This window comes from Lynx canadensis, chromosome B3 (assembly GCF_007474595.2).
Source record: "Lynx canadensis isolate LIC74 chromosome B3, mLynCan4.pri.v2, whole genome shotgun sequence".
Classification (NCBI taxonomy): domain Eukaryota; kingdom Metazoa; phylum Chordata; class Mammalia; order Carnivora; family Felidae; genus Lynx; species Lynx canadensis.
This window is the reverse complement of record NC_044308.2, coordinates 95308348-95334626: the sequence shown is the minus strand read 5'-3', so window position 1 is coordinate 95334626 and position 26279 is coordinate 95308348. Positions and strand designations below refer to the sequence as shown.

General features: G+C 34.9%; 1 protein-coding gene across 1 annotated transcript in view; it reads left to right on the top strand.

Moving 5' to 3' along the window:
* Positions 1–247: 247 nt before the first annotated feature.
* Positions 248–26279, top strand: part of MDGA2 (MAM domain containing glycosylphosphatidylinositol anchor 2) — a 488781-nt gene continuing 462749 nt past the window's right edge. Inside the window, exons 1-2 of the mRNA XM_032593527.1 lie at positions 248–290; positions 1023–1162. Of these exons, the coding sequence (XP_032449418.1) occupies positions 248–290; positions 1023–1162 (183 nt within the window). The remainder of the gene's footprint in view (positions 291–1022; positions 1163–26279) is intronic.

The window sequence follows — 26279 nt, the reverse complement described above, 5'->3', positions numbered from 1 at the left end:
ACTGACAATACTGATGTTTAGGTTAAGATTGCTACAGGAAATTCTTGAGATTACTATCCTTTACCTGTAGATGTAGCCTTTCCACTTGCCTTTAATTAAAATAACACTTTCTCCTCCATTCCCAAATGTGTTTATTACAAATAAAAATCCTGAATTCACAAATGAGAATGATCTCCAATTTGAAGCTAGTAACTGACATTTATCTCTTTGGTGACAGGAAACATATTTTATTATCTAAGTGTTTCTTATGACTGGAAGAGTTTTTGCATATAGTGGATTTCCAGTGATAAGTAAGTCAATTAATGGTAGTCAAGTTTTATTGGCCTGTGTGGTATTGAAAGAGGAGAAAATTATACTTAGGAATTTGGATAGCTTCATGAGAACTACGTCTCTCTTGAATCAGAATTTTATACTTGGACATCAATGATTTATTGCCTTCTTCAATGGCTTAATTTAACGATCAACTTTTGCTCATATCAACACAAGAGTCTATAAATATTGAAAGCTAAGTTGATGTTCAATTCCTGACAACAAAATCTTCTCATTCATTAGCACTCTATTTGCACCAGAAGGCTTATAAAATTAGTAGAAAAATGCCAGTGTTTTTCATTTAAATTTCCTTTATTCTTTCTATTGGTCTCTGGAGGTTGCACTACTTAGATTTTGGGCAGCATCCTTTACTATATTAAATTTGGGGTTTCAGAAAAGGAAGGACCTCTCCCATTTTAGCAGTCAGATCTCATCATGCAGTCTTGTAATGATGATGAGTTCCTAAGTCATGAGTTTTCTCCCACCATCATGTTCCCCTTTGCCATTTTCAGAATGTATTGGTGACTGTTAGAAAAGTTTAAAGCTTCCTGTCCAGCAATATCTTTAATCCCTTGGGGTTGCTCAAAGTGTTAAGACCGATGGATCTGACTGTGGTAAAGTCTAATAAGAATTGCGCTGACAACCAAGATGATTCATGGGAGGACAGTTTACTTACTTTTTTTTATGTCTTGTCTCTCTTCTTGACTCGACAGCTCCCCCAACTGTTCGTATTGTGCATTCAGGCTTGGCCTGTAACATTGAGGAGGAGCGCTACTCCGAAAGGGTCTATACTATACGGGAAGGAGAAACCCTAGAACTGACCTGTCTGGTCACAGGACATCCACGTCCACAGGTGAGTCCCGAACCGTGACAGTGAGGGAAACTCTCATTGACCTTTCTTGCAAGTCAAGAATGTACATATTTCAGGAGATTTAGCTAAAAAAATTGTGTGTGTGTATGAGAGAGAGACATTGAAGTTACTGCGTGTCTGCAGTGCAGGATAAGGGTGGTGATTGCTGAACATTCACGCTTGAAGTACTCACTTGGATAAGATGAAGAAAGAATTTTTTTGTTTTGGTATTGTGAGAAATCTGGAAGACACTTCTAAGGAAACTGTTAAAAAGACAACTACAAAAATATCTCAGTAAGATAACAATTCATATGGCAATGAGTTTATTTTAGAATGTGGAGCATGATTTCATGATGACATAATTGCAGCTGAGGAAGCATTTGTTCTGAAGAATGTGGTGCACGAGGTCACATGCACTTTCCTTACTCCTCATCATTATATTCATAGAAAACTTTGAAAAACAAATGTTTGCAGGTGTATGCATTCAGGATTTCAGAGTCATCTGCTACAGCTTTCATAAGCTACTTTAATAGCAGGAACAGAAATTGAGACTTTCAAAGGGCACTAAAATTATAAATAATGAGCAAAGCAAAAGTTTGTAGGAGTGAAAGAAAAGGTTAGGCAGAAGGTAATCTAGTTAGGCTGTGTATTCATGATGTAAAAATTTAATTCAGATTTAATACAGAATATTCAGGATGTTTTAGTCAGAATTTGCCGATTCTTATTGTCATATATTTAACCTGCCTGGTTCAAAATCTTCACTGGCAATCAATACGGACACTAAGATGGAAGAGAGATCTCATTTGGTGGCAAAGTTGCATATTTTAAGTATCAGTGTTACAGGAAAAAAAATCCATCTAACACCACTACAGAGGAGAAAGTAAGGGGCACTGTAGAGATTTTATGAACTCATCATTTTAACCTTCTCTTTTGCTCCTACCAACCATAACTGTTAATACGCAAAGATGTTTGACCTTACCATTGTGACCTGAAGAACAAATAAAAATAAGCAAATGAACTTCATAGAATGAAGTAATAGATGGATAAATAAGACCATGACTAAAACTAAAATGGTAAAATATAAAACTTAATGCTACTCTGTTGGTAAAATGAAAGACAGTAAAAAGTAATCTAGAAAATATGATTATTAAACCTAATTGTTACTAAATTTTAAAAATAATATTAAAATTAAAATTCACGATGGCTAAAATGATAAATTATAATACTTGCTTTTATCTGAAAATTGATTAAAGAATGAAATTATATTAATAAATTTGAGTTCTATACAATTTGACCTATTACGATTAGACTTCATGGAAAACAATGATTGCAAAACTAAACATACAAGGACAAAAATGATAGTTATTATAATTGGATATAGAAAAACTTATATGTCAGACCTTTCTATTTTAAAATTCATATAGAAACAATGGACTTCAATAAAATAATTTTGCTAAAATTTAAAAAATGATGACATTAACTCAAGAATATTATCTCACAGAAAATTTAGTGCTGTTATAATTTGATTATAGTTTTTGTATTTGTATACATAGAATAACAATTCCAAAATCAAAAAGTTGGGATCAAAATAGGAATGTCCAAATCTAAAAGAAGCCACAAATTGCCAAATGAGAGGCAGTTTGTGGCAAGAGAAGACTCTTTAATTCTTCTATCATTCCCACACTGAACCCACCAAATTCAGCACTTTCTAAACTACAAATTACACTTAAAAATGCAACTTTCTATCTTTTTAAAAAGTCATCCCTGCTGTCTGCTCCCTCATCTCCATCCTTAGGTTCCCTTAGTATTAGGAATTTCTTATTTTCTTCATACATTTTGTCTGCAATGATTCACAATCTGGAGTATAATCTCTGATGTCTGGCCAATCCAAAATAATTCTGTAACAAAGAAGTAGATTATTGCCTTATGTGTTTTTTTTTTTTTTTTCTAAGCAGTTCCATTGCTGGAACCATTTCAGTGTTGTCTGACCCTAGGAAAAAGTTGTCTCAGTATTGTTATTTCTTCATTCCTAGAAGTAATTTAGGCATTCACAGGTGACACAGTTTCAGTTTATATCACCCGCTTGTAAAATTAACCAGGCCTCTTTTTTGTCAACAAACTGTATAAGGAAAGCTGACAGAACAGCTGGGCATCGACATCCTGGCCAAACGCTAAAGGGCATGCTGATAGCAGCTGGTCCTGAGGATGGTTTTTCTTGGCTGAGGCCATGAAGCTGGAACGACCTCCTGGCTCTCTTGGCTCATCTGAATGTGATAGGTTGGGAATGCACCGGAAGAGTGAGGTACCCCACTCTTCAGGAGATTCCTTAATCTGTTGTCTATTCCTGTTGGCAGTGAGAGTCATAAAAGTCCCCATTTCCAGAAGTGTTCAAAGGCAGCATTTTTTTCTAGATTAAAAAAAATTCTCTTCAAAAATATATCATCTGGCAATATGTAATGGCCTGAAGATATTATTGTATGCAAGGGAAATAAACGAAGGAGAGGAAGGTACAGTGCTAGGTACAGAGGAAGGTACTAGTAGTTAATAGTATGGCACTGGGACCAGACTACCTGGGTATGACCCTGGATCCACTGTGACTGCCCGCGTGAGTGTGGGAAAGTTCCTTGACCTCTCTTTTCTCTATGCCTCAGGTGTCTTATCTGTATACAAAGGATGATGGTAAACATCATACCTATATCATAGAATCCTTTTGAGAGTTAAATGGGTATTGTAAATATATATGTACATATATATATATATACACACACACATATATACACATACACATATATATGTAGTTGGTATGTAAATAAGCATTATATTGATATGTAATAAAATATATGCTGGGTTTTTATTCATTGTTTTAAAGCAATTTATGATTAGACTTTAAAGTCTATAGTTGAATATGTAAGTATGAAAATAAGTTGATTTATAAAGTGGTTCTTAGCATTCCTGTGGCCTACTTTAAATTAGACCCATTTAAATAAATTTCAATAATTTTGTGTTTTAATACTCCACAGAGCTTTTACATTTCTGTTAATTACCTTTGCTTAGCTTGCAAGGACTAGGACTATGTTCAGACTACTTCATTTAATGAAGGTTTATTATAACATATATGAAGAGGTAAGAAAGCAGGGGGAGGCAACGATTTGTTAGTAAATCTCTAAACCTAATATTACCTCTACATGTCCATAATTTCAAGATTCAGCTACCCACTCTCTTTCTCTTTCTTCTTTTCTTTTTTCCTCCATCACTCCATTTCTCTTTTCTTCCTTCTTTCCTTCCTCTCTTCTCTCTCAATATTATCACATCAATAACAAATGAATTCTTAATATAGCTCTCTTATAAGTGAGTTAAACAATGAGATATTTAACCAAATGTTCCCTGTCACTGTCCCACTCACCTCTCAGAGGTTTATGTTAAATAGTTTGATGTATCATTTTGCAGTCCTTGTTAGGCGCATTCCCATAAATATGATTGTATATGTTAATGTTTTAGTTTCATTTTTTAAATTAGGTAATGAAAAGTATTATTTGGTGGCTAGAATTTTTCACTTGTCCATGTGTCCAAATCACCGACTATAGATCCAGCTTAGTGGTTCTCAAGGTGTGGTCTCTGAAGAGAATGTGTTAGAAAGGAAAGTTCTTGTGCTAATCACATCAGAAAATCCTGTGTTGGGGCCAGTGATCTGTCTTGTCACCAGTACTCTGGGTAATCCTGATATACCCTGAAATTTGAGAACCACTGACTTAGATCACTATTTTCACAGAGGCTGAATTATACTTTGTATGGATGCACTAAATTCTACTGTATAGATGCACTAGATACATGGAATTGCTGCTATTTTGTTTAAAATTGAATTACTTAGAGATTTTTACTATTACAAATAATAACTTAGTGAGCACTTCTGGTATGTGTATGTGTTTATGCACGTCTTGATTACATGTCTGCCAGTGTCATTGTAGGATAGTTTCCTTCTTCAAAATGGCATTTATCCAAAGCTGAAAGTGACTTTACCTTAATTCCTTAGCACAAGTGAATCTTTAAAATTTTTGCTAATTTGATGTGAGGAAGTGAATTATACTACAGTGAAGTTTCAATTTGCATTTTCGTAATTACCAGTCAATTTGAACATTTTCCCACCCATGTATCAATCATTTGTTCACCTCCTTTGTCTGTTGATTGTTTTTATCTACCTTCTTTATTTTCTTATGGGTTAAGCTGTTTGTCTTCCTACAGACCCGTAGGGACTTTTTACATCCTATAAAAACAAATTCAGTATCTGAAAATTATGTTGCAAATTTTATCTACCAGGATGTGTCTTTTAATATTGCTTATGCGACTTTTACTTGGATAATTTTGTTTTTAAAAGATGAATCATTTTAATCTTTCCAATTTTGGCTTCTGAATTTTATACCTACTTTCATAAGATCCCTTTCATGTCCATGTATCTTACATTGTATGCTTCTTTTCTAACAGCTTATATAGTTGCTAATGTATTTAATGATTTAATCATTAGGGAATGTGTTGTCCATGGTACCAAGTATTAGTCTAGTGTTTTCTCTCTTTTTTCTTCTTCTTTCCCTCTGCCTTAATCCAGACAGGAGAGTCAGCATTCCACCCTACATCTTTAAAATGCTATTTTTTCTCTTTTTACGGAAATTGAGGTATAATTGACCTATAACATTATACTAGGTTCAGGTGTACAAGAGAAATAATCACCACAGTTAAGTCTAGTTAACATCTGTCACCGTACGCGGTTCCAATTTTTTTCCTCTGGTAATGAGAACTGTTAACATTTTAATTATTATATAGTGTGTAACATTAAAGCATTTTTAAAAGTTCTCAAAAATGCTATTTTCACCACTAATAAAATTTAATTATTCTTTTTTTAATGTTTACTCATTTTGATAGATAGAAAGTGCATGAGCAGGAGAGAGGCAGAAAGGGAGGGGAGAGACAGAATTCCAAGCAAGCTCTGTGCTGTCAGCCAGAGCTTGATGTGGGGCTTGATCTCACAAACTTTGAGATCACAACCTGAGTGAAAATCAAGAGTCAAATGCTTAACTGACTGAGCCATTCAGATGCCCCAAAATTGAATTATTCTGTTCTACCATTCTACTTATCCCTTCTCCTACCATGCCCTGCTATTTTAATTTCAATGGCTTTATATTACACTTAGCTATAGAGGAAAGCAAGTCACTCCTTTTTGTTGTGTTTCTGTATTTGCTTGGTTGGCCTCAGACATTTTTTCTTCTCTTTGATATTGGAAATGAGCTCTTTATATCCCCCACCCCAAATAAATACTGGAACTTTAATTGCATTGCATTTTTCTTGCTATGGGACCTTGCAATAGAAAGTATGGAAAACTTTTACAAAGAACTTCTCAGTAGGACACTTTGAATATTTCAAACTTCTCAAACAAGAAGGCAGTTTTATTGTAATGAGTATAATGTGAAGGTCTTTGAATTTATTTTAATAACAAACCTGGCTATTTATATTTGGAAGGCTTTTCTTCTCTTTTCAAAAACAAAACAAAACAAAGATGAAATGTGCATCAACCAAAAAAGCTCTACTTTTATACGTTGGCTTTCTGGGTAAGATTTCATTTGAATATTATTTTTCATCACTGTAATATTTTTGAAAGCGATTCCTTAAAATATAATTATGTATATTCCAAGCACCTACCTAAGAATAATTAATATTGTTTACTAGCTTATTACAGTTCATCCTAGGCATTGTTCATTTTATTGATTAAAAAATAAGGGTAAGGCCATTCAATTTTACAATGGGATCATATTCAGTCATTTGATTGCTATATAAATGTATTCTTGACTGTCAAGACTGTTGCTGAGTTATTGATGTTTTTATCCTTGTTAATTCTGTTTGCAGATTTCAAAGTGATAAATTTGCCATAATGAATATATTAGCAAGCCTTGGTAACAGGTTTTTCAGTTTTAAACCATTAGTGCTATCTGTGTGTTCTCCTTTGCAAATATTTTGTACATCTTAGTTCACATTTCCATATGTTTTTTCTTCTGATTCAGTCTGTTAAATTTCTTACAATAAAATTAATGCGTGCACGTGAACAATAGAGGTCTTAGATTGTTGGATTTATGTCCAATTAAATAGGCAGAATTGGAATCTGTTATCTAATCAGAGATCATCAAATGTTGCATCTCTTCCTTATCATGGTTTATAGAATTCCATACAATGTTCTTTTATCATCTGTGATATATCTATCTAGGCTGGATCTCTCTGCTTCATCATATAAGAGACTCTCCAACTAAAACGGCTAATATTTTTTCAATGAATATTTGGATAGGATGTAGGAAAGACTTTAGTATATGTCATATTTAAAAATATATTAATCACAAATTCCACATCAATAGCTACCTTCACAGTCTGTCCTCCCTCACACATACATGCATACCTAGTGTCTTCTCCTGGATATACTCCTTTAAGTTAATTTTTACATGGGTAAATGCACTTACCACAGCTCATTTAGGAGGAAGGATTTACAGTCTTTCTGAAGGTTGATGTCATACCTTCAAATAGTTTTGTTTCTATTGATTTTTATACACAATGTGGAAAGTATTTTTTGGTTCAACACTTTTCTCCAAAACTGCTGATACTTTTTACTCCCAGTATATCAGCATTGACCAAAGAGCTTTTTTAAAAACATTTAATGGATTCTCTATTTCATGAATAGAGAGTCCGTTTTGCTCCTTAGGAGATTTGAATGCGTTTATAGATATTTCAGATTTCATCTTTTGTTTAATTCCATGGACAGTCTTTATGCTTATAAGAAACACTGATCATCCATTCCAGAAAACTGCTCAAAAAATGTTAATCTACTTAATGAAGGCTCAGGGAGGTGGAAATGTTAGCATAGATTTATTATGAAACTTGTTTTTAGAGAGTTCCCAAGGGATACTTCTGTTACTATGAGGAACGCACTGGTCAGATGGGCACTGGCATCTTTGAGAAGCTCATGGGTGACTGTCCTTGGGAGACCAGGGTTTCATTAGGGGATGCTGCCGTAGAAGTAGAATCTCTAAAATCAGCAGGATGATAGGATTCAAAAATGGCAGAGTTTGGGTTGTCACACTTAACCAACAGATTCAATGTGGATATAAATAGTGTAATGAGCAGCAAGGTTGGAGTAGCAAGCATGTTGCCTTTACCTGTAGGGCTTTGTTGATGAATGATAGATTATAGTGTGTTTAGCGGTAATATATAGGGGTAGCTGACTAGAGTGGTTCTTGACTCATATAAACAGACAAACAGAGGTAACAAGGTAAGGAGGAGGTTGATTTCCACTCTACAAAAAATCACAGTCACACAATTTCCAAATCTAAACTTGTTCACAGAGCCAACACTCATTGTTGGAAAAGGAAGCCAGATTTCTTTTTTTTTTTTAATTTTTTTTATTAGTTTTCTTGGAAGCCAGATTTCTTTGAGGAAAGACCTACAAATATCACCACAAGCTCACACCAAAAATAGTAGCTGAATCCTTCCCCAAGGGGATTTGTGGCCATTTGTCATAGTAATTTACCTTGGAGAAAGAAAAATACCAAGCCTTTTTGAAGGCTCTTCAAGGTACAGAGATTGAGTCGACACAGAAATCAATGGATTTGTAATACTGACATAGAGTGGAGGTTTATGAAGCAAGATGATCAATGGGGTCCTGGCCCAGAGAAGTGGGTTTATGGTCATCTCTCCAGACTCCCAAAAGTGTAATTGGGAGGGACATACTTAGCAGCTGGCAGGATCCCCACATTTGTTACCTGACATGTGGAGTAAGTCAGAGTCATTATGGTAGGAAGGTGGAGTCCTGTAAAATTGTCCCTCCCAAACCAAAATATTAAATCAGAAGTAGTACTGCATCCCAGAAGAATTTTCAGAGATTAGGTACTACAGTCAAAGCTTGGACAGTAAAGGAGTGGTAGTCTCTATCATGTTCCAATTTATTTCACATACAAGATACCTAAAAAGCCAGGTAGATGATGGCAGATGATGATAGACTGTGGTAGACAATCAAATCAACACTGCTGCTGTGCTACATGTCATGTCTCCATTGGAGCAGATTTGCCAGTATACAGATAGTCATCTGACAAACGGATGCTTTTCAATTGTCACCAAGAAGATTTTAAAGTTTCCTTTTATGTGGGATGGACAGCAATGCACATGTACTACTGTGCCCTGGGTCAGGATTCACTCTCTGACTCTCTGTAACATTATAGTGCACAGGGAACTTGATTGTCTCAGTGATCTACAGAACATTATATTGATTACATCATGTCATCTTGAACTTCCGAAAAGGAAGTAACAGGTACCATGGATGCCATAGTAAGATAGAAATGTGGCAGAAGGTAAGAAATAAAGTACCCTGAATTTTACTGGTCTGTTCAAATGGTAAAGGCTTTTGGAGTCCAATGAGGCATGCTAGGGCTATTCCATCTAAGGTTATAAAAATGTTGTTGCTTACCACAGCCATACCACGAAGAAAGAAGTCCAGCATATGGTAGGCTTTTTTGGATTTTAAAGCCTGCGTATATTACACTTAGAAATATTGCTTTATTGGAAAACTTTAAAAATTCTCAGTTTTGGAGCAAGAGAGGGCCTGCAGCAAGTCCAGTTGCAGTGAAAACTGCCTTGCTGCTCAGGCAGTGCAATCCGGAAGGCTTGCTGTTGGTTGACTATGCTGCGTGGATTCTTTGTTAGTTCCTAAGAAGAGGGTCACAGCACAAAACTTAAGATTCTGGAACTAGACTAAACTTTGTCAGGCAGAGTACTAATTGCTGTTTGCAAAGAAGCTCTTTGGTCCATAGGGAGTAGATTCCAATTGATACATGCCCCCTTGGTCAGGCAATTCTGCGACACATTCTACATGGCTCCTCAGAGGATCCCAGTAGAATGGAGCCCCAGTTACTCTCAGCAATGACAGCACAATAACAGTTTGTTGTATGGTTTTCCCTCTTTCTCTTTGTCATATTCACAATCTCCTGTTTCCCCAGGATTGGTTACAAAAAACATACTTATTTTTGTATCTCTTATCAGTCTTTATTTCCCCATGGCAATTCTATAAGACAATACCTATTTCCTGGACTCAAACATAATGAGGAGTATATTTACACAACTAACCCTAGATTCTTCTCCCTGGTTGCTGACCTTATGTTGCTTAGTTGTGATTCAGAATTATCATACTACTTTTCCTGAACACTTGTAAAAGGAAAGCCACCAGTCATTAGTAAAGGTATGATGTTCCGTCAAATTTTATTTGTCTTAAGAGTTTTATTAACATGAATAGCATGGGTGTCGACTATATTTTCAAATTTATTCTAATATTTAAAAAAATATTTCTTCTATTTGAATTACTTCTAAGCAGTGAAAGTTTGCAAGTTAATGCACAAGGAATTGCATGTGATGGAGATTGACTGTAAATACAGACTAAGGATTTGTTTGGTTATGACAGCTTTACCTTTCATGGCCAAAATTTGATCCTCAGAGAGATCAGAAAATGATTTCTCAGACAGAATCAAAATTTTAGGTATACAAATCATGTGGAAGTTTTAACTTAGAAATCTTACTTTGAGATCTATATATTTTAATGAAAAATATTATAAGTAGAAGTGATAATATCATAATCATTACTTTATTACAGCACTTGACATAAAGTAAGTATTTTAAAATTATTAGGGCATTTCCAGGAGATAGAAGGAAATCCATACTTCCTATTAACATGTAATTAAGAATCTATTGGTTGTGTTCATGGTTAAAATGTATAGTTTAAAACATGTTTATTTATTTATTTTGAAAAAGAGAGAGAGAGAGAACATGAGCAGGGGAGAGGCAGAGGGACGGAGGGAGGGAGGGAGGGAGGGAGGGAGGGAGAGAGAGAGAGAGAGAATCCCAAGCCGACTGTGCTCTGTCAGTGTGGAGCCCCACGTTGGGGTTGATCCCACAAACCATGAGATCATGACCTGAGCCAAAATCAAGAGTTGGACACTCAACTGACAGAGCCATCCAGGTGCCCCTAAAATGTATCATTTTAGGGTAGACAATTGCAGTTCTCTTAATACGGAAGTTATGAATAATTACATAGACATTGATGAATTGGATTCTGTATTTTTATTATTAGAATAATACTCCTATTGACATGTTTTCAGATATGTCTTATTTAAATGAGGCAATTTCCAAGTGGTAGATATCCCACAATAGTTTTTTCCCTTCAGATTTAAAAAATTTTTTCATAGTAGTTATTGAGCTGTCAACAAATCTAAATTCAGTAACATTAACGTAGTATGAAGTGAATTTTTTCATGGTGGAATGTCAATTGAATTAATTGATTTAGTTTTGAGTCTATATTACATATATGCTGCCATTTTGTATATATGTACAGACAAAAAATAGATATATATACACACATACACACTTACTACATATATGTATGTATGTACATATATAAACAGATAAAGATAAATCCACAAAGTGTGAGTCATTTGGGCACATTCAACATGTCATAAATGATCATTTATAGTTACCCATCCCTACTATTTATAAAAGGCAACATGAAAAATATAGTAGTTGTCTACATGTGATCCTATTGAGTGAAATTTATTCTCTGCACTTATAGCTAGGACATCAAAGATACCAATTAAATGAATTTGATTTACTTAAATTTTTAAACTCCAATCTAATGAAACGTTCCTTAAATTGACTTTAAAACATTGAGGTTTCAAATTTAGGTTTAATAATTTCAATTATAATAATAGAAAGTACTACTGATCTACCTCTATGCTAAAGAATATCCTGTCAGTGGTAATTAATAATCTATATCAGTGCTGGTTGTAAACATGACATATTTATTCTGAATTAGACTCCTCATGGTCTTTTCCTGAAATGCTCAGAGATATTTCCAAAAACTCAATAAAGATTGAAAACCTTTCTGGGATCTACAAAAGTTAACTTAAACTACACCAAAGAAAGTGCTTGTAAAATGTGAGTATTTTCAGGACTGAAAAATGAGAAAACATTTATTAGGAATGACTCAGTCAATTCTTTTTTGTTTGTTTGTTTATTTGTTTTTTTAGGAATTATTAATCTTTTCTGATTTTCTCTTAGTGCCAAAGTCTTAACAAAACCTAAAAATAACATTTATTTTCCTGACAGTTTTATCTTTTTCCATCAGCAAACATTGATTTCTTCCTTTTTCTGCTTATTATGGTACATGAGGAAACATTATCCCATACAACCTGGCCTCCTCTTGTTTTCTTACTTGCCTTTGGCAGAAATCATTAAATGATGTTGGATAAGCTTGAGCAGAGCAAAATCCGTAGTTAATTAGTGTCTTTTCTGTTGGCTGTCATTGAAATTCTGTATGTTAAAATTAACTTTTAGGCATCCAGGTGTGGTATAGTATCAAATCTAAGTGATCCTTTGTATTGATACCATGTATAATTAGAACAACTGATCATTTTGAATAACTTCACCATGCCATCAACAAGATGGATTATAGCCAACCATTTGGCTGTGTTATATAAAATTCATGTAAACATTTTATGACATATATAAATTCTACATTGGCTAATGCCCAATATTAGCTTTAAAGGGTCCCTAATTCCAAAATTGTACACATGCCTGAATTGCATGATTATAAATCTTATTAGATTTCTAGGGCTGCCGTAACAAAGTACCACAAAGTAACAGAAACAACAGAAATGTATTGTCTCACAGTTTTGAAGGCTAGAATTCTAAAAGCAAAGTGTCAGCAAGGCCATACTCCCTCTGAGATGAGATTCTGGGTAGAATCCTTCCTTGCCTCTTTTAGCTTCTGGTGGTGGCCATCGTGTTCCTGGCCTTCACTTGCATCATTGCAACCTGTGCTTCTGTCAGTCTGTGTGTGTGTGTGTGTGTGTGTGTGTGTGTGTGTGTGTGTGTGTGTCTTCCAATGATATTTTCCCTCTTCTGATAAAAACACTAATCTCATTGGATCATGGGTCCACTCTAGTATAACCTTATCTTAACTAATCACATCTGCAACAACCCTATTTACAAATAAGGTTACATTCTGAGATACTGGGTGTTAAGAATTCCATTTATCTTTTTGGAGCACACAATTCAACTCATAACATATATTATCATATATTATCTGTTCTTTTAAATGAGAGTTCATACCTTCACTGGACATGTTCTGGGGCTGCCGTTAAAGAGCACATCATATATATATATATACTGCTGTGTACCGTTAATCTTGAAGAAAATTTCAGTGATTTGCCTACAGATTTTTTATTTGTTGTCCCTTCCATCCACTTGTCTGTACCTTTACCCCTTGGTTAATTGAATAAATGGCTTATTTGCCAAATCATTTCGAAAGCCTCTCTTGGTCAAAGTGGCTTGCTTAAGTGCCATTTCTATGTGGTCCCAGAATACCTCGCCATTTCTTACTATAATAAATGTATCCTAGGATGTTGCTTTGGGGAGTGAGTGAGATTTTAGGCTCTGGAATCAAACTGCATGGTTTTAAATTGAATGCCACTCTCTCTACCTTCTAGCCATGTGAATGTAGGCAATTTTTTTATTTTTATTTTTTTTAATTTTTTTTCAACGTTTATTTATTTTTGCGACAGAGAGAGACAGAGCATGAACGGGGGAGGGGCAGAGAGAGAGGGAGACACAGAATCGGAAACAGGCTCCAGGCTCCGAGCCATCAGCCCAGAGCCCGACGCGGGGCTCGAACTCACGGACCGCGAGATCGTGACCTGGCTGAAGTCGGACGCTTAACCGACTGCGCCACCCAGGCGCCTCTAGGCAATTTTTTTAAACCCTCTTTCACTTACTTTCCTCATGTATAAAATGACAATGGTAGTAGTGATTATATAGTAAGCTTCTTTAAGGATCAAATAAAATAGCAGAAGGCAAGACTTAAAAAAATCTTGAATAGTGATAATGATGATAGAAATTAAAATGGAACAATCATATTGTTTTCCACTTACTGGATTCCTAAAAATGAAGGAATGGGTCTTGCCTTCACATTTTCTATCACGTTAGAGTGAACCTATGTTACAATTTGCCTGGGATGCTGCTAGTTTATGGCTATTGTTTTGGTACAATTATTAACGTCATCCTCTCTCAGTCCCCAAAAGTGTCTTGTTGTGGAGAATAAAATATATGGGAAAATAAACATAAAATCTTTACACATAGAGGGTCTCAATTATTTACCAAATGAGTGAATGCAACAGGCATTTTCATTTTAGGCTAATTTTTCAATATTTTAATTAATTCCATTACCTTCAAAAAATACTAAGTTGTGTTGGCTTGTGCCTATGCCATTTACCTCTTAGAAGTAAGCATTTAAAAAAAAAACCTTCAGATTCATTTACATAGGCACTGTTGGAAGCCATATACCTCAGTTCCTGCAGCAATGCATTAAATGTTCCCTTGGTGGTCTCGAAGATTTAATGTGTGTTCTTATTTTACTATCCGGCAAGGATTTAAGGACACTCGGGAAGTGGGACTCAATAATATGAAGCCATTAAAGCCCTTCAGTCAGAGAAGATTCTAAACACTCCATGCCACTTTTGACAACGGTGTACATTTTTAATCATAGATGTTAACATTTCAACATTGAGATCTCAGTGATGGGAGCATATTCACAAAGTATCAGATCAAAACCTGGTCATTCATTGTTGGAATTTGTTGCTTAAAACCAGAATACAGAGTTGTAATCCTATGTCTAAATAAGGTACAGATGATGAAATCTTGTTCTTACCTGAAAAGAGGGGGGAAAAAACCAGTATCAAGAGAAAGTAGAACAGAGTTTGAAAAAGTATATGCCAAGACAAGTTCATGTTGCCAACTAGTCATAGTTAATTTTGCTAGAAGCATTTGAAAGAATATAGCTTCTATTGTTCATGGGGGTCAAAACAGAAAGCCCAGGAGGAAAGTTAGTTACCTTATAAGCACAGGGAATTTCGATGCATGAAATAAGATGAGTGATCTAGAGGTATTTTTTTTCTCATATATCTTTGGATCCCCTGCCTGGAGACCAGTTAACTTCCTTGGCCAATATGTTGGTTAACCAAAGTGGTCCAGTATTGTGATGATATCCTCTAACATTATGTTTATCAGTCTGAATATTGCTAAGTATTCTAGACCAGCTCCTAGTGATATGTTTACAGATTAAACTGAAAACTACATTTAGTTTGTTATTAGACATACACATAATCTAAGTCTATAACTGCCCTCCTAACCATTTGTCTGTTTGAGACTTTTATTCCTTCTGACTGTTCTTTTGACAGTCACAATGAGTCACACACTTGGCTTATGTCTACCTCATGGGGCTATCTAGTATAATTTACCAAAAAAAGTAGAAACCAGAATTTTTATTGGTTTATATGATTTTATAATGAATGTGTGTGTGTGTGTGTGCCCGCGTGCGTTTGTCTGTCCATGGACACACACTTCATACTTCTTGAACACATGGTTATAGTTCCTAGTGGGTTCTTATGTCATATGGTAATCACTTAGGGTTGGACAGGGAAAGTACAAACAATACTGATTATTTAAAACTCTGAGTTTACAACTGAAGAAGTGTAATGTAGGAAATGAGTTACATTGGGGATAGAAGAGGCTGAGAAGAGGGAGAAATACTTGGCTTTTCTTTTTCTTCTGTCATTTGGTCTCATGCCAGTCTCAGTCCATTGGTTGAAACCAGTGAGAGTCTGGGTAGCATAATCTACAAGTGTTTAGTCCCTCCCAATGATACAGAGTAGAGCAGAGGAAGGTTTAAAAGTTTAAAACATAGATTTGTGATCATACTGGCTACAACCAGCCCTCATAGCAATGCAGAGAAGTACCATCTGGGAAATGCAAGCTTTCTTTCTAGGTAGTTATCCACAAAGGGACATTTTGTCTTGGTAAATAAGGCCACTCAGTTTCTAATACTCATTTTGTAGGTTCATAAGCCTGGTTTTGTTAGTATAGTGAAAGCAGATTAGGGATGAGTATGCATTTTCTAAATTCATAAAGACTCATACATGTACAAACAATGCAAAAATCAAGTTAGGCATTTGTAATGAGAAATGCAATTACAGATCATAGCACATCGTCCCACTTGTCAATCAGTGTATATAAGCTACAGATAAAGCCAAATTACGATCAAAGGCCCATTTTTAAACTTGCAATGGCAAATTGATTGGACATTGCTCCTTCTATCAGGTTCACTCTCCCATTAGGCAAGCCAATCAACAAGATAAACAAAAACATGTTGGTAAGCAAGGACTTTCAACTGAGGTAGCTCAGGCCATCTCATCTATTATGGAGTACAAAACCATAAGGCTTGAATCCAATAGTAAAGATTTCCTTTTTTGGACAGTTCCTGAGTAGATAATACTTGCCAGTTTGTCTTCCTAAACGCTTATTTTTCCATTCCCGAGGCTGACCAATTGTTATTTTGATTGGCACATTCTTTTTTAGGTATATTAATATTAATACATTCAATCACATTATAGTCAATTCCCAGGGATGTGTTAACAATTTGCCTTCATTATGCTGACTTTGCATATCTCTATTCTGAAATGCTATGCTTAATTAATTATAACTGCATTCTCCAAGGACAGTCTTAGTTCCTGTATTTCTAATTTCTTTAGAATGGGTGCACCTTGTTGTATTAGAATACTAAAACCCTGACAAAATTTGAATATATTTTTTCCTTTCTGCTACAGTTGACACATGTGCAGGCTGAGTCTGGAGAAATTAAGTGACTAAGTCTAGGCCACCCAGATTTTTGGGGACAGAGACTAGATTATGAGGTGGCTGCCAGACTGCCAACTTCATACTCCTTACACTCTGCCTGTGTTTTGAAACATTTGTATTCATTCTCTCCCCTTTTCAGAAATTGCACACTTTTTAGCATGGTAGCCTGAAAATGATCTTATTTGATCATTACTTTGATCAGATTTTATTATTGGTACTCATTACAGGCATAGCCCATCGAACTTAAATTGTGAGTCCTGAAACAATAGCATCAACATCACCTGGGAACTTGTTAGAAACACAAATTCTTGGGTCCCAAACCAGATTTACTGACTAAGAAACTCCTGGGGGTGGGGCACAGTAATATATATTTTAATAAGTCTTTGGATGATCTGATGCATTTTAAAGTTTGAAGGTCATTCATTTAGTGGATTTACATAGAATATCCCCAGAAATGCTCATATGTGTTACCAAAATATCCCTTAGACTGCAGGTGTATGCAGGTCCTAGATATTTACTTACCTTGTAAGAGTCATAGGTCACTGCCTACATTTTTTTCGTTTACATAGACATAGCATTCTCCAGCAGTCAGGGACAGCCAGTCTGTTTTTGGACCAGCGCTTTCACAGAAGTCCTCCTACTCAGCACACTTACTGGTACTTTGGAGGCAATTCTCTTTCAGAGTACAGTTAATGCAGGATGTCACTTAATAGATTGTTTCAGACTACTTCCTTGGACGTAGCAGAATGTCGTGGTTCATTAGAGGCTGTAGAGAAGGATAGATTTAGGTTCTAGTTTTGACTTTGCCTCTTAAAAGGTTTATATGAAGATTAAAATACATAATGTGTGTATAATGCCTGGCAAATGTGAGGCACTAATGTAGATGCTAATGGCATTACTCCCAGTATTACTAATACTATACAGAGTGCATATTGCTACCTAAAATTGCTACTATCTTTGATATCTATGCCCACTTTTCCAGCTGAATCACAGACATATTTTTTTCTCATGGCCCCCAATGATGCTGCCTCAAGAACCTATCCTCTTATACATTTATTATGATCTGAATAAAAATATCAATAAGATTATTTTTTAATTAGGCTTATTTTAAAATTTATGTGGAAATAAATAAGAAAGCAAAAATAACTAAACATTTTTTTAAAAAGAAAGTTAACTTGGGAGGATTTACCCTACCGAATTTTAAAACCATCTAGGTAATTATGATTAAATACCATATAAATACCATGTAGAAGATAATAATTTAAATAACCTGGTATTGTTGCATGAATAGATAGGCCCATAAGCAGATAATGAAGCTCTGGGAAAAAAACATATATACTAACAAACAGTGCAAAATAAAGGTACTGTTTAAAATCATTAGAGAAAAGATACATTATTTAATAAGTAGTTTTGGCACAAAATGCTATCTTTCTGAAAGAAAATACATTGAATCTCAAATTTCACACTATTGGATAAAATAGGATACATGGATTCAGTGGAACTCTAGGCATCTGTGAAAGAAATGAGGAAGATATCCTTATATTACAATAGAATGATCTCTGTGGTCGAGATACATCTGTTTATCAGCCATCTATCTGCATTTATGTTTATACAAGCTTTTTGATATTTTTGGAAATAATAGAAAAAAACTAAAGAAGATTGTTACTTTTAAGAAATATAAGGGAACAAGAATGAAGGGACAGAGATTAAGCCAGATATCTTTAAATGTGTCTTAATTTAATTTAATTTTATTTTATTTTAATTAAATTGTTATAATTTTATATTTAAATAAATTAATTATGGTTATATGATTAACATAGAGTGCTGTATTAATTTTAGGTGTACAATATAATGATTTAACAGTTCTGTACATTAGTGTTCATCACCATAAGTGTATTCTTAATCCCCTTCACCTATTTCACCCACCTGCCCCCACCTCCCCTCTGGTAACCACTAGTTTGTTCTCTATAATTAAGAGTAGGTTTTCTGGTTTATCTCTTTCTGTTTTCTTTGTTCATTTGTTTTGTTTCTTAAATTACACATATGCATGAAATCATATGGTATTTGTCTTTCTCTGACTGACTTATTTCACCTAATACACTACCCTGTAGATCCATCCATATTGTTGTAAGTGGCAAGATCTCATTCTTTTCTATGGCTGAGTAATAGTCTGTTGTGTATATATCTCTACACACACACACACATACACACACACACACACACACATATACACCACATCTTCATCTTCTTTATCCATTCATCTATAGAAGGGCACTTGGGTTGCTTCCATGTCTTGGCTGTTGTAAATAATGCTGCAATTAGTATTTTAATTTCGTTTCATTTCAAATTAATGTTTTAATTTTCTTTGGGTAGATACCTAGTAGTGGCATTACTGGATCATATGATAATTCTGTTTTTAATTTTTTGAGGAATCACCATTCTGTTTTCCACAGTGGCTGCACCAGCTTGCATTTTGACCAACAGTGCACGAGGGTTCCTTTTTCTCCCTTTCCTTGCCAACACTTGTAAAAATACTTGTGTTTTTTTTTTTTTAGCCCTTCTGACAGGTGTGAGGTGATGCCTCATTGTGGTTTTGATTTGCATTTCCCTGATGATTAGTGATATTAACAGTGAAGGAAACCATCAACAAAAAAAAGATAAACCACTAAATGGGAGAAGATTAATTTGCAAATGATGTATCAGATAAGGGGTTAATATCTAAAATATATAAAGAAATTCTACAACTCAACCCCCAAAAAACAATAATCCAATTAAAAATGGGCAGGGGCACCTGGGTGGCTTAGTCAGTTAATGGTCTGACACCTGATTTCAGCTCAGGTCATGATCTCACAGTTTATGAGATCCAGCCCCTAGTTGGGCTTTGTGCTGACAGCATGGAGCCTGCTTGGGATTTTGTCTCTTTCTTCCCTGCTGGTGCACTCATGCTCTCTCTCTCTCAAAATAAATAAATAAACACTTTAAAAAAATAAAAATGAGCAGAAGATGTGAGTTGACATTTTTTCCCAAAGAAGGTTTACAGATGGTCACAAACACATGAAAAGAAGCCCAACATCACTCATCATCAGACACACACAAACTGAAACCACAATGAGTTATTGTATGTATATTTTTTGAGTTAAGTTACATTTTGATATTAAAACCATGTATATTTATGTAACTCCAAACAAAATAAATCATTTTTAAATTCCTAAAATTTGAACACAAATGGAAACAAATTAACCAAAGTCAGTATCAAGCTGATAGAATCAGAACACAAAGATCATCTCAAGTTATTTTAAAACATGGTCTTTTGGTTATATCCTAGAGGGATATATCCTAAATGGAGGCAATGAGGGAGAAGTGCAAAACAGACTAAACTGAATTTAGTAGTTTTTCTCTTTAATTATAATATTGTTGTTGTTATTTTTGTTATTTTTGCTTTGAAGCTATTATAATGTATTATATATATGGTAATATATTGTATAATATAATATAATATAATATAATATAATATAATATAATATAATATAATAAATATAATAAGCATGGTATGCTGAATAATAGCCCCTAGGGACATCCAAGTTCTAATTTCTGGAACCTGTGAGTGTTACTTCATATGGCAAAGGGAACTTTGCAGATGTGATTAAGTTAAGGGTCTTGGGATGGGAAATTACCCTGGATTATCTGGATGGGCTCTATGTAATCACAAGAGTCCTTAAAAGAGGAAAGCAGGAGGTCAGAAAATGTATGCAATTGACTTTGAAGATGGAGGAAGGTAGCCATAATCTAAATGATGTAGGCAGTTGCAGGATGCTGGGAAAAGCAACAAACAAAGAGACAAACAAAACACCAAATTCTCCTCTGTAAACTTCAAAAGAATTCAGCTTTGAGATCTCATTTTTCCCCCCTCCAGAACTGTAAGATAATAAATTTGTACGCTTTTTAGCCTCCAAGTTTATGCCATTTTGTCATAGCAACAATAGGAAAGTAATACAGCAGGCTGACACTCTCAGACAATTTAAATGAAAGTTTTGTGATTTTAATTTTAGTTGGCAATATCAGTATGAACTCATAATTTATTTTTCACTTTCTTAAATATGATGTCCTAGTTAAGTCTACTGAAAAGTTCTAGAAATAATGTAGTAAAGATGCCCATAGTACCTGGATTTTGATCTCTGACTACAATTTTACAGTAAATGGAACCAGGTCTCCTTGGAAAAATGGTTGATTCCTGTCCTGGGGCAGGAAATATATAAGGTGAGCCTTAGATTTTTATTCTAGCCATAAAACAAGGAAACAAGCAAAGATGACTGAGGTTTATTTCCAAAGAACCCAGAAGCCAACTGGAAGAGGCTTCTACCAGCCAAATAAGAAATAATGTGAATTTTAGAATGACTGTATTCATGTCAAAGAAACAAAAATCTTTGAGTGTATGATGATACCAACACACTAAAACAATACAACCACAAAATGAAACAACTAAACTAACAAAAACGTAATGACCACATTTAGAATTTGATAAGACACACGTGCATTTTTCTGAAAATTGATAATGTTTGAGCATTTTTCTTTTATATACAAACTGTATTTGAAATTAAGAAAATACTTGTTGAAGAAAATGTCTTTTTAGAGATGAATTTCAGCTAATACACTCTGTAAAAATTATAGGGTTCAAAAATTACCATTTTGTATCCCCTTCAAAAATAATGGATATAGGTAAGGATCATTTATGACTGCTAAAATCATTAGGTGTAATATGTTGAGGAAATTTAAAGTGGATGGCTGAGTATGACAACACCTGGACCCTCTGATCATTCTTAATCTAACTAAAAATAGGACAACCAGATATTATACTCCTCTTGCTGAGAAGTACTAGGAAGTACACAGTGCCATCCATCCATGAATTATTCTTGCTCTTTTCCAAATAAATTTAAAAATGAACTTATAAGGGCACCTGGGTGGCTCAGTTGGTTAAGCATCCAACTTCCACTCAGGTCATGATCTCATGGTTTGTGAGTTGAAACCCTGTGCCAGGCTCTGCACTGGCAGTGTGGAGCCTGCTTGGAATTCTGTCTTCTCTCTCTCTCTCTCTCTCTCTCTCTCTCTCTCTGCCCCTCCCCACTCTCAAAATAAATAATAAATTAATTAAAAAAATGAAAATTAAAAACATGAACTTAACAAGAAGGAAGCCTCTAGAACTAAATAGCAGGTTCCAGAAAATACAGGGTTAGAGAACAATGCTAAATGGCACCAGGGTGCAATTACCTAAATACAGAATGTAGGAAAATGTACAGGACAAATCACCTAGTAGACAATATGAGGTGGAGGGAGAGGGCGAAATGTTACAGATTGAGATAACTAAGGGTCGTACCATTCTTTTTTTTTAAGTTTATTTATTTTTGTGACAGAGAGCATGCATATGCATGTGAGTGAGGTAGGGGTTAGGGGTGTGTGTGGAGAGATTGAGAATCCCACGAAACATGAGATCATGACCTGAGCCAAAATCAAGAGTCAGATGCTTAACCTACTGAGCCACCTAGGCTCCTCAAGGGATCATATCATTCTTATGCAATGGGTAGACTTTTTCTAGACTCAGGCTGAAAAAATGTATTTTTAATATGATGTTTTGAGACAAAGAATATTGGATACAATATGGTGGTTTTATATCCTATTAAGGAATTTTTGCTAATATTACAAAGTGTAAGAAATGACAGTATGCTATGTTTTTTATGTGCTATCTGATGGAGATTATATGAAGTTTTTACAAAAGTTATGATACAATGGGCTGGAATTTGCTCAGATACTTTAAGAAAATAAAAAAGTGATTTTTTTTAAATAAATGGAATGATAGGAAAAACTGAGTGACAAACTACTGTTTATTGTAGCTGTGTAATGGGTATATATAGTTAAGCCAGTCTCTTTACTTTTGTGGAGGCTTAAAATTTTCCAGGATATTATAAGTATCAAAAATAATATTGGTTTGGCTGTAGCACACACATGAGCAGAGACTGAGCCTGCAGAGTCCTCTAACTCAGAGTTTGGCAGTCAAAGTTTTAGCCTGGAAGACATTTAGACATTTTAAAGCAGATAATGCTAAATATCTAAGAGCACAGTGTGTTGATTTGACACATGTATATATTGCAATATGATTTCATCCACAGTGTTAGCCAACACCTCTATCATATCACATAGTTATCATTTGTGTGTGTGTGTGTGTGTGTGTGTGTGTGTGTGTGTGGTAAAAATACTGCAGATGTAGTTTCTTAGCAACTTTAAATATGTAATACAGTATTTTGACTATAATCACTATGCTGTATATTAGATTTCCAGAACTTACTTTTCTTCTAGTTGCAGGTGTATACCCTTTACCATCATCTCCCCAGTTACTCTGCCTGCAGTCTCTGGTAACTGTTGTTCTCTGTTTCCATGAATTTGTTTTTTTTGTTTTTTGTTTTAGATTCCACGTGTTAAGTGGTATCATATAGTATTTGTCTTTCTCTGTCTAGTCTGTCTCGCTTAGCTTATTAATGCCTTCAGCATTCATCTGTGATGTAGCAAATGAGAGGATTTCTTTCTTTCTGATGGCTGAATAACATCTATCATCTATCTATCATCTATCTATCGGGGCGCCTGGGTGGCGCAGTCGGTTAAGCGTCCGACTTCAGCCAGGTCACGATCTCGCGGTCCGTGAGTTCGAGCCCCGCGTCAGGCTCTGGGCTGATGGCTCAGAGCCTGGAGCCTGTTTCCGATTCTGTGTCTCCCTCTCTCTCTGCCCCTCCCCCGTTCATGCTCTGTCTCTCCCTGTCCCAAAAATAAATAAACGTTGAAAAAAAAAATTATCATCTATCTATCTAGTGTATTTACTCTTTTGTTAATAAACACTTAGGTTGCTTCAATATCTTGTCTTTTGTGAGTAATGCTGCAATGAACATGGAAGTGCAGGTATCTTTTTTTATATCCTGTTTAGAAAATGTTATTTATCATCTCAGTAAAACACTTGTAAAAAATTTAACCTTAAACGTACTAACTTCCTGTTATATCTATCATAAAATGAATTATACAATATTTAATAACTTAGACACAAAAATTATTTTTTTGTTTTGGTAACTAAGTGGATGAAAATATCTTTAAAAAAGAAATTAGGACTTTAAATTTGGAAATAATTTGGGGCGCCTGGGTGGCTCAGTCGGTTGGGCGGCCGACTTCGGCTCAGGTCATGATCTCGCGGTCTGTGAGTTCGAACCCCGCGTCGGGCTCTGTGCTGACAGCTCAGAGCCTGGAGCCTGTTTCGGATTCTGTGTCTCCCTCTCTCTGACCCTCCCCTGTTCATGCTCTGTCTCTCCCTGTCTCAAAAATAAATAAACGTCAAAAAAATTAAAAAAAAAACTTTGGAAATAATTATTCTCTAGTCCTTTTTATTACTAAACATTAAATAGCAGGAAGAGCTTTAGGGTAAAGCCATATCTGGGGTGCAAGATAAACTATTTCATCTCAATTTTTTTTAAAAAGAGTATGTGTGTGTGTATTTGTGTGTCTGTGTCTGTGTGAGTATTTTGGAGGTATGTAAGAGTTAAATGTGAAAAAAGAAACAAAAATATTAGAGGAAACCAGGAGTTACTTTTATCTCAGAATAGATTAAATATTGATAATATTAAACCCTGAAGCCATAAATAAAAGACTAGTAGTATGTTTGAGTACACTAAATAATGAAGATGATGATGGTAACAGTAATAAAAAATAAGTTTTGGGGAAAATTCTAAATTAAACTTAAGGCAAATGTCAAGCTGGAGAAGAATATTACAGTATTTACAATTTATATCCAAACAAATTAATGTTTTCAACAAAAGAAAGCGAGCATATGTAAGAAATAGTACTACAACTGAAGAGAACCATGGTCAAAGAATGTGAGCAGGCAGAAAAAGAAACACAAATGTCTCTTAAACAGACCAAAATTAGCTTAGTCTGTCACTTACATTATAAGGTTGATGAAAATTGAAACTAGAGACTTTAAAAAAAATCTGTTAAATTGACAAAGGTAAAATGCAGTTAATAATACACTATTCAATATGTGAGGGAATGAACAGTATGCTATATGGCTGGTGGGAGCATAAATTGTTAAATTTGTGGTCAGTTTGGAATTGTAAGTAAAAATAATGCACATAAGGATGCCTCGGTGGCTCAGTCAGTTGAGTGTCCAACTTTGGCTCAGGTCATGATCTCATGATTCCTAGGTTCGAGCTGCACATAGGGCTGTCTGCTGTCAGCACGGAGCCCACTTTGGATCCTCTGTCCCCCTCTCTCTCTGCACCTCTCCCACTCATGCTCTGTCTCAAAAATAAACATTTAAAAAATAAAAAGCAAAAAAAATTAAAAAGTAAAAATGATGCACTTAGATATTGACAGCTATGTCATTTTAATGTATTTATCCTACAAACTCATATGTGTTTCTAATATTACATATTACATATATATATATATATATATATATATGTCTTCAAAGATTTACACTGCAACATTTTTGTAGTAGCAAAAACATGGAAATTTAAGTGTGTAATAATAGAGAACTAGATAAATAAATCCATAACAAAAAACAACTATATGGTGGAATACCATGCAGTTACTAAAAAGAATAAGGTCCTTATATATGTTTTGATTTCAAACTTCTCCAAGATATATTGTTAAGTGGGTTGTTGGGGAGGAGGAGGATCATATGAGTGGAAAAAGAGCAAAAGCATTTGTTTGAAAATTTCATGAAATAGCCCTGAAAGAACATACAACAACTAAAATAATGCATGCTGCCTTAAGCAGAGAGCTGGGAGACAGAGGAGGTGGGGAAGATTATTTATTTTTAACTGTATATATTTCTTGTTTCTTTTGAATTGTGTGCTTATAATAGCTATATTATAACTTAAAAAGCAGATAGTATTCCCAAAGGGTTGGTGGGGATTAGAAAAAAAAATCTTATTCTATTATGGCCTCCATCAGTAAGGTCACTACTTATACTGCAGGACTTTAGGTGATGGGACCAAAGTTTGGGGCCCAGTTTGAGATTTCACTGGGGATCTGGAATGCTTGGCAAGTCTGAGACTTGCACAGTTTTTGTCAATTTGTGAGGGAAACTTGTTTCTAGGGGGCAGTGTTTTCTAACACCACTACCAGGCTTACTGTATCAGTTCTGGCCTTATCCAAATGTAGTATTATTTTACATATTAAATTCACTCCCTGTTGTTGCAGCTAATTTTCTAGTTTTCCATGTTCATCCTTTTTGCTATGTAGATTTTAAACCTGAGATGGTTTTCTTTCCCTTCTCCATCCTTTAACCCCTTTCTATAGCTTTGTTTTCCTTCTCTATCTCTGCTTT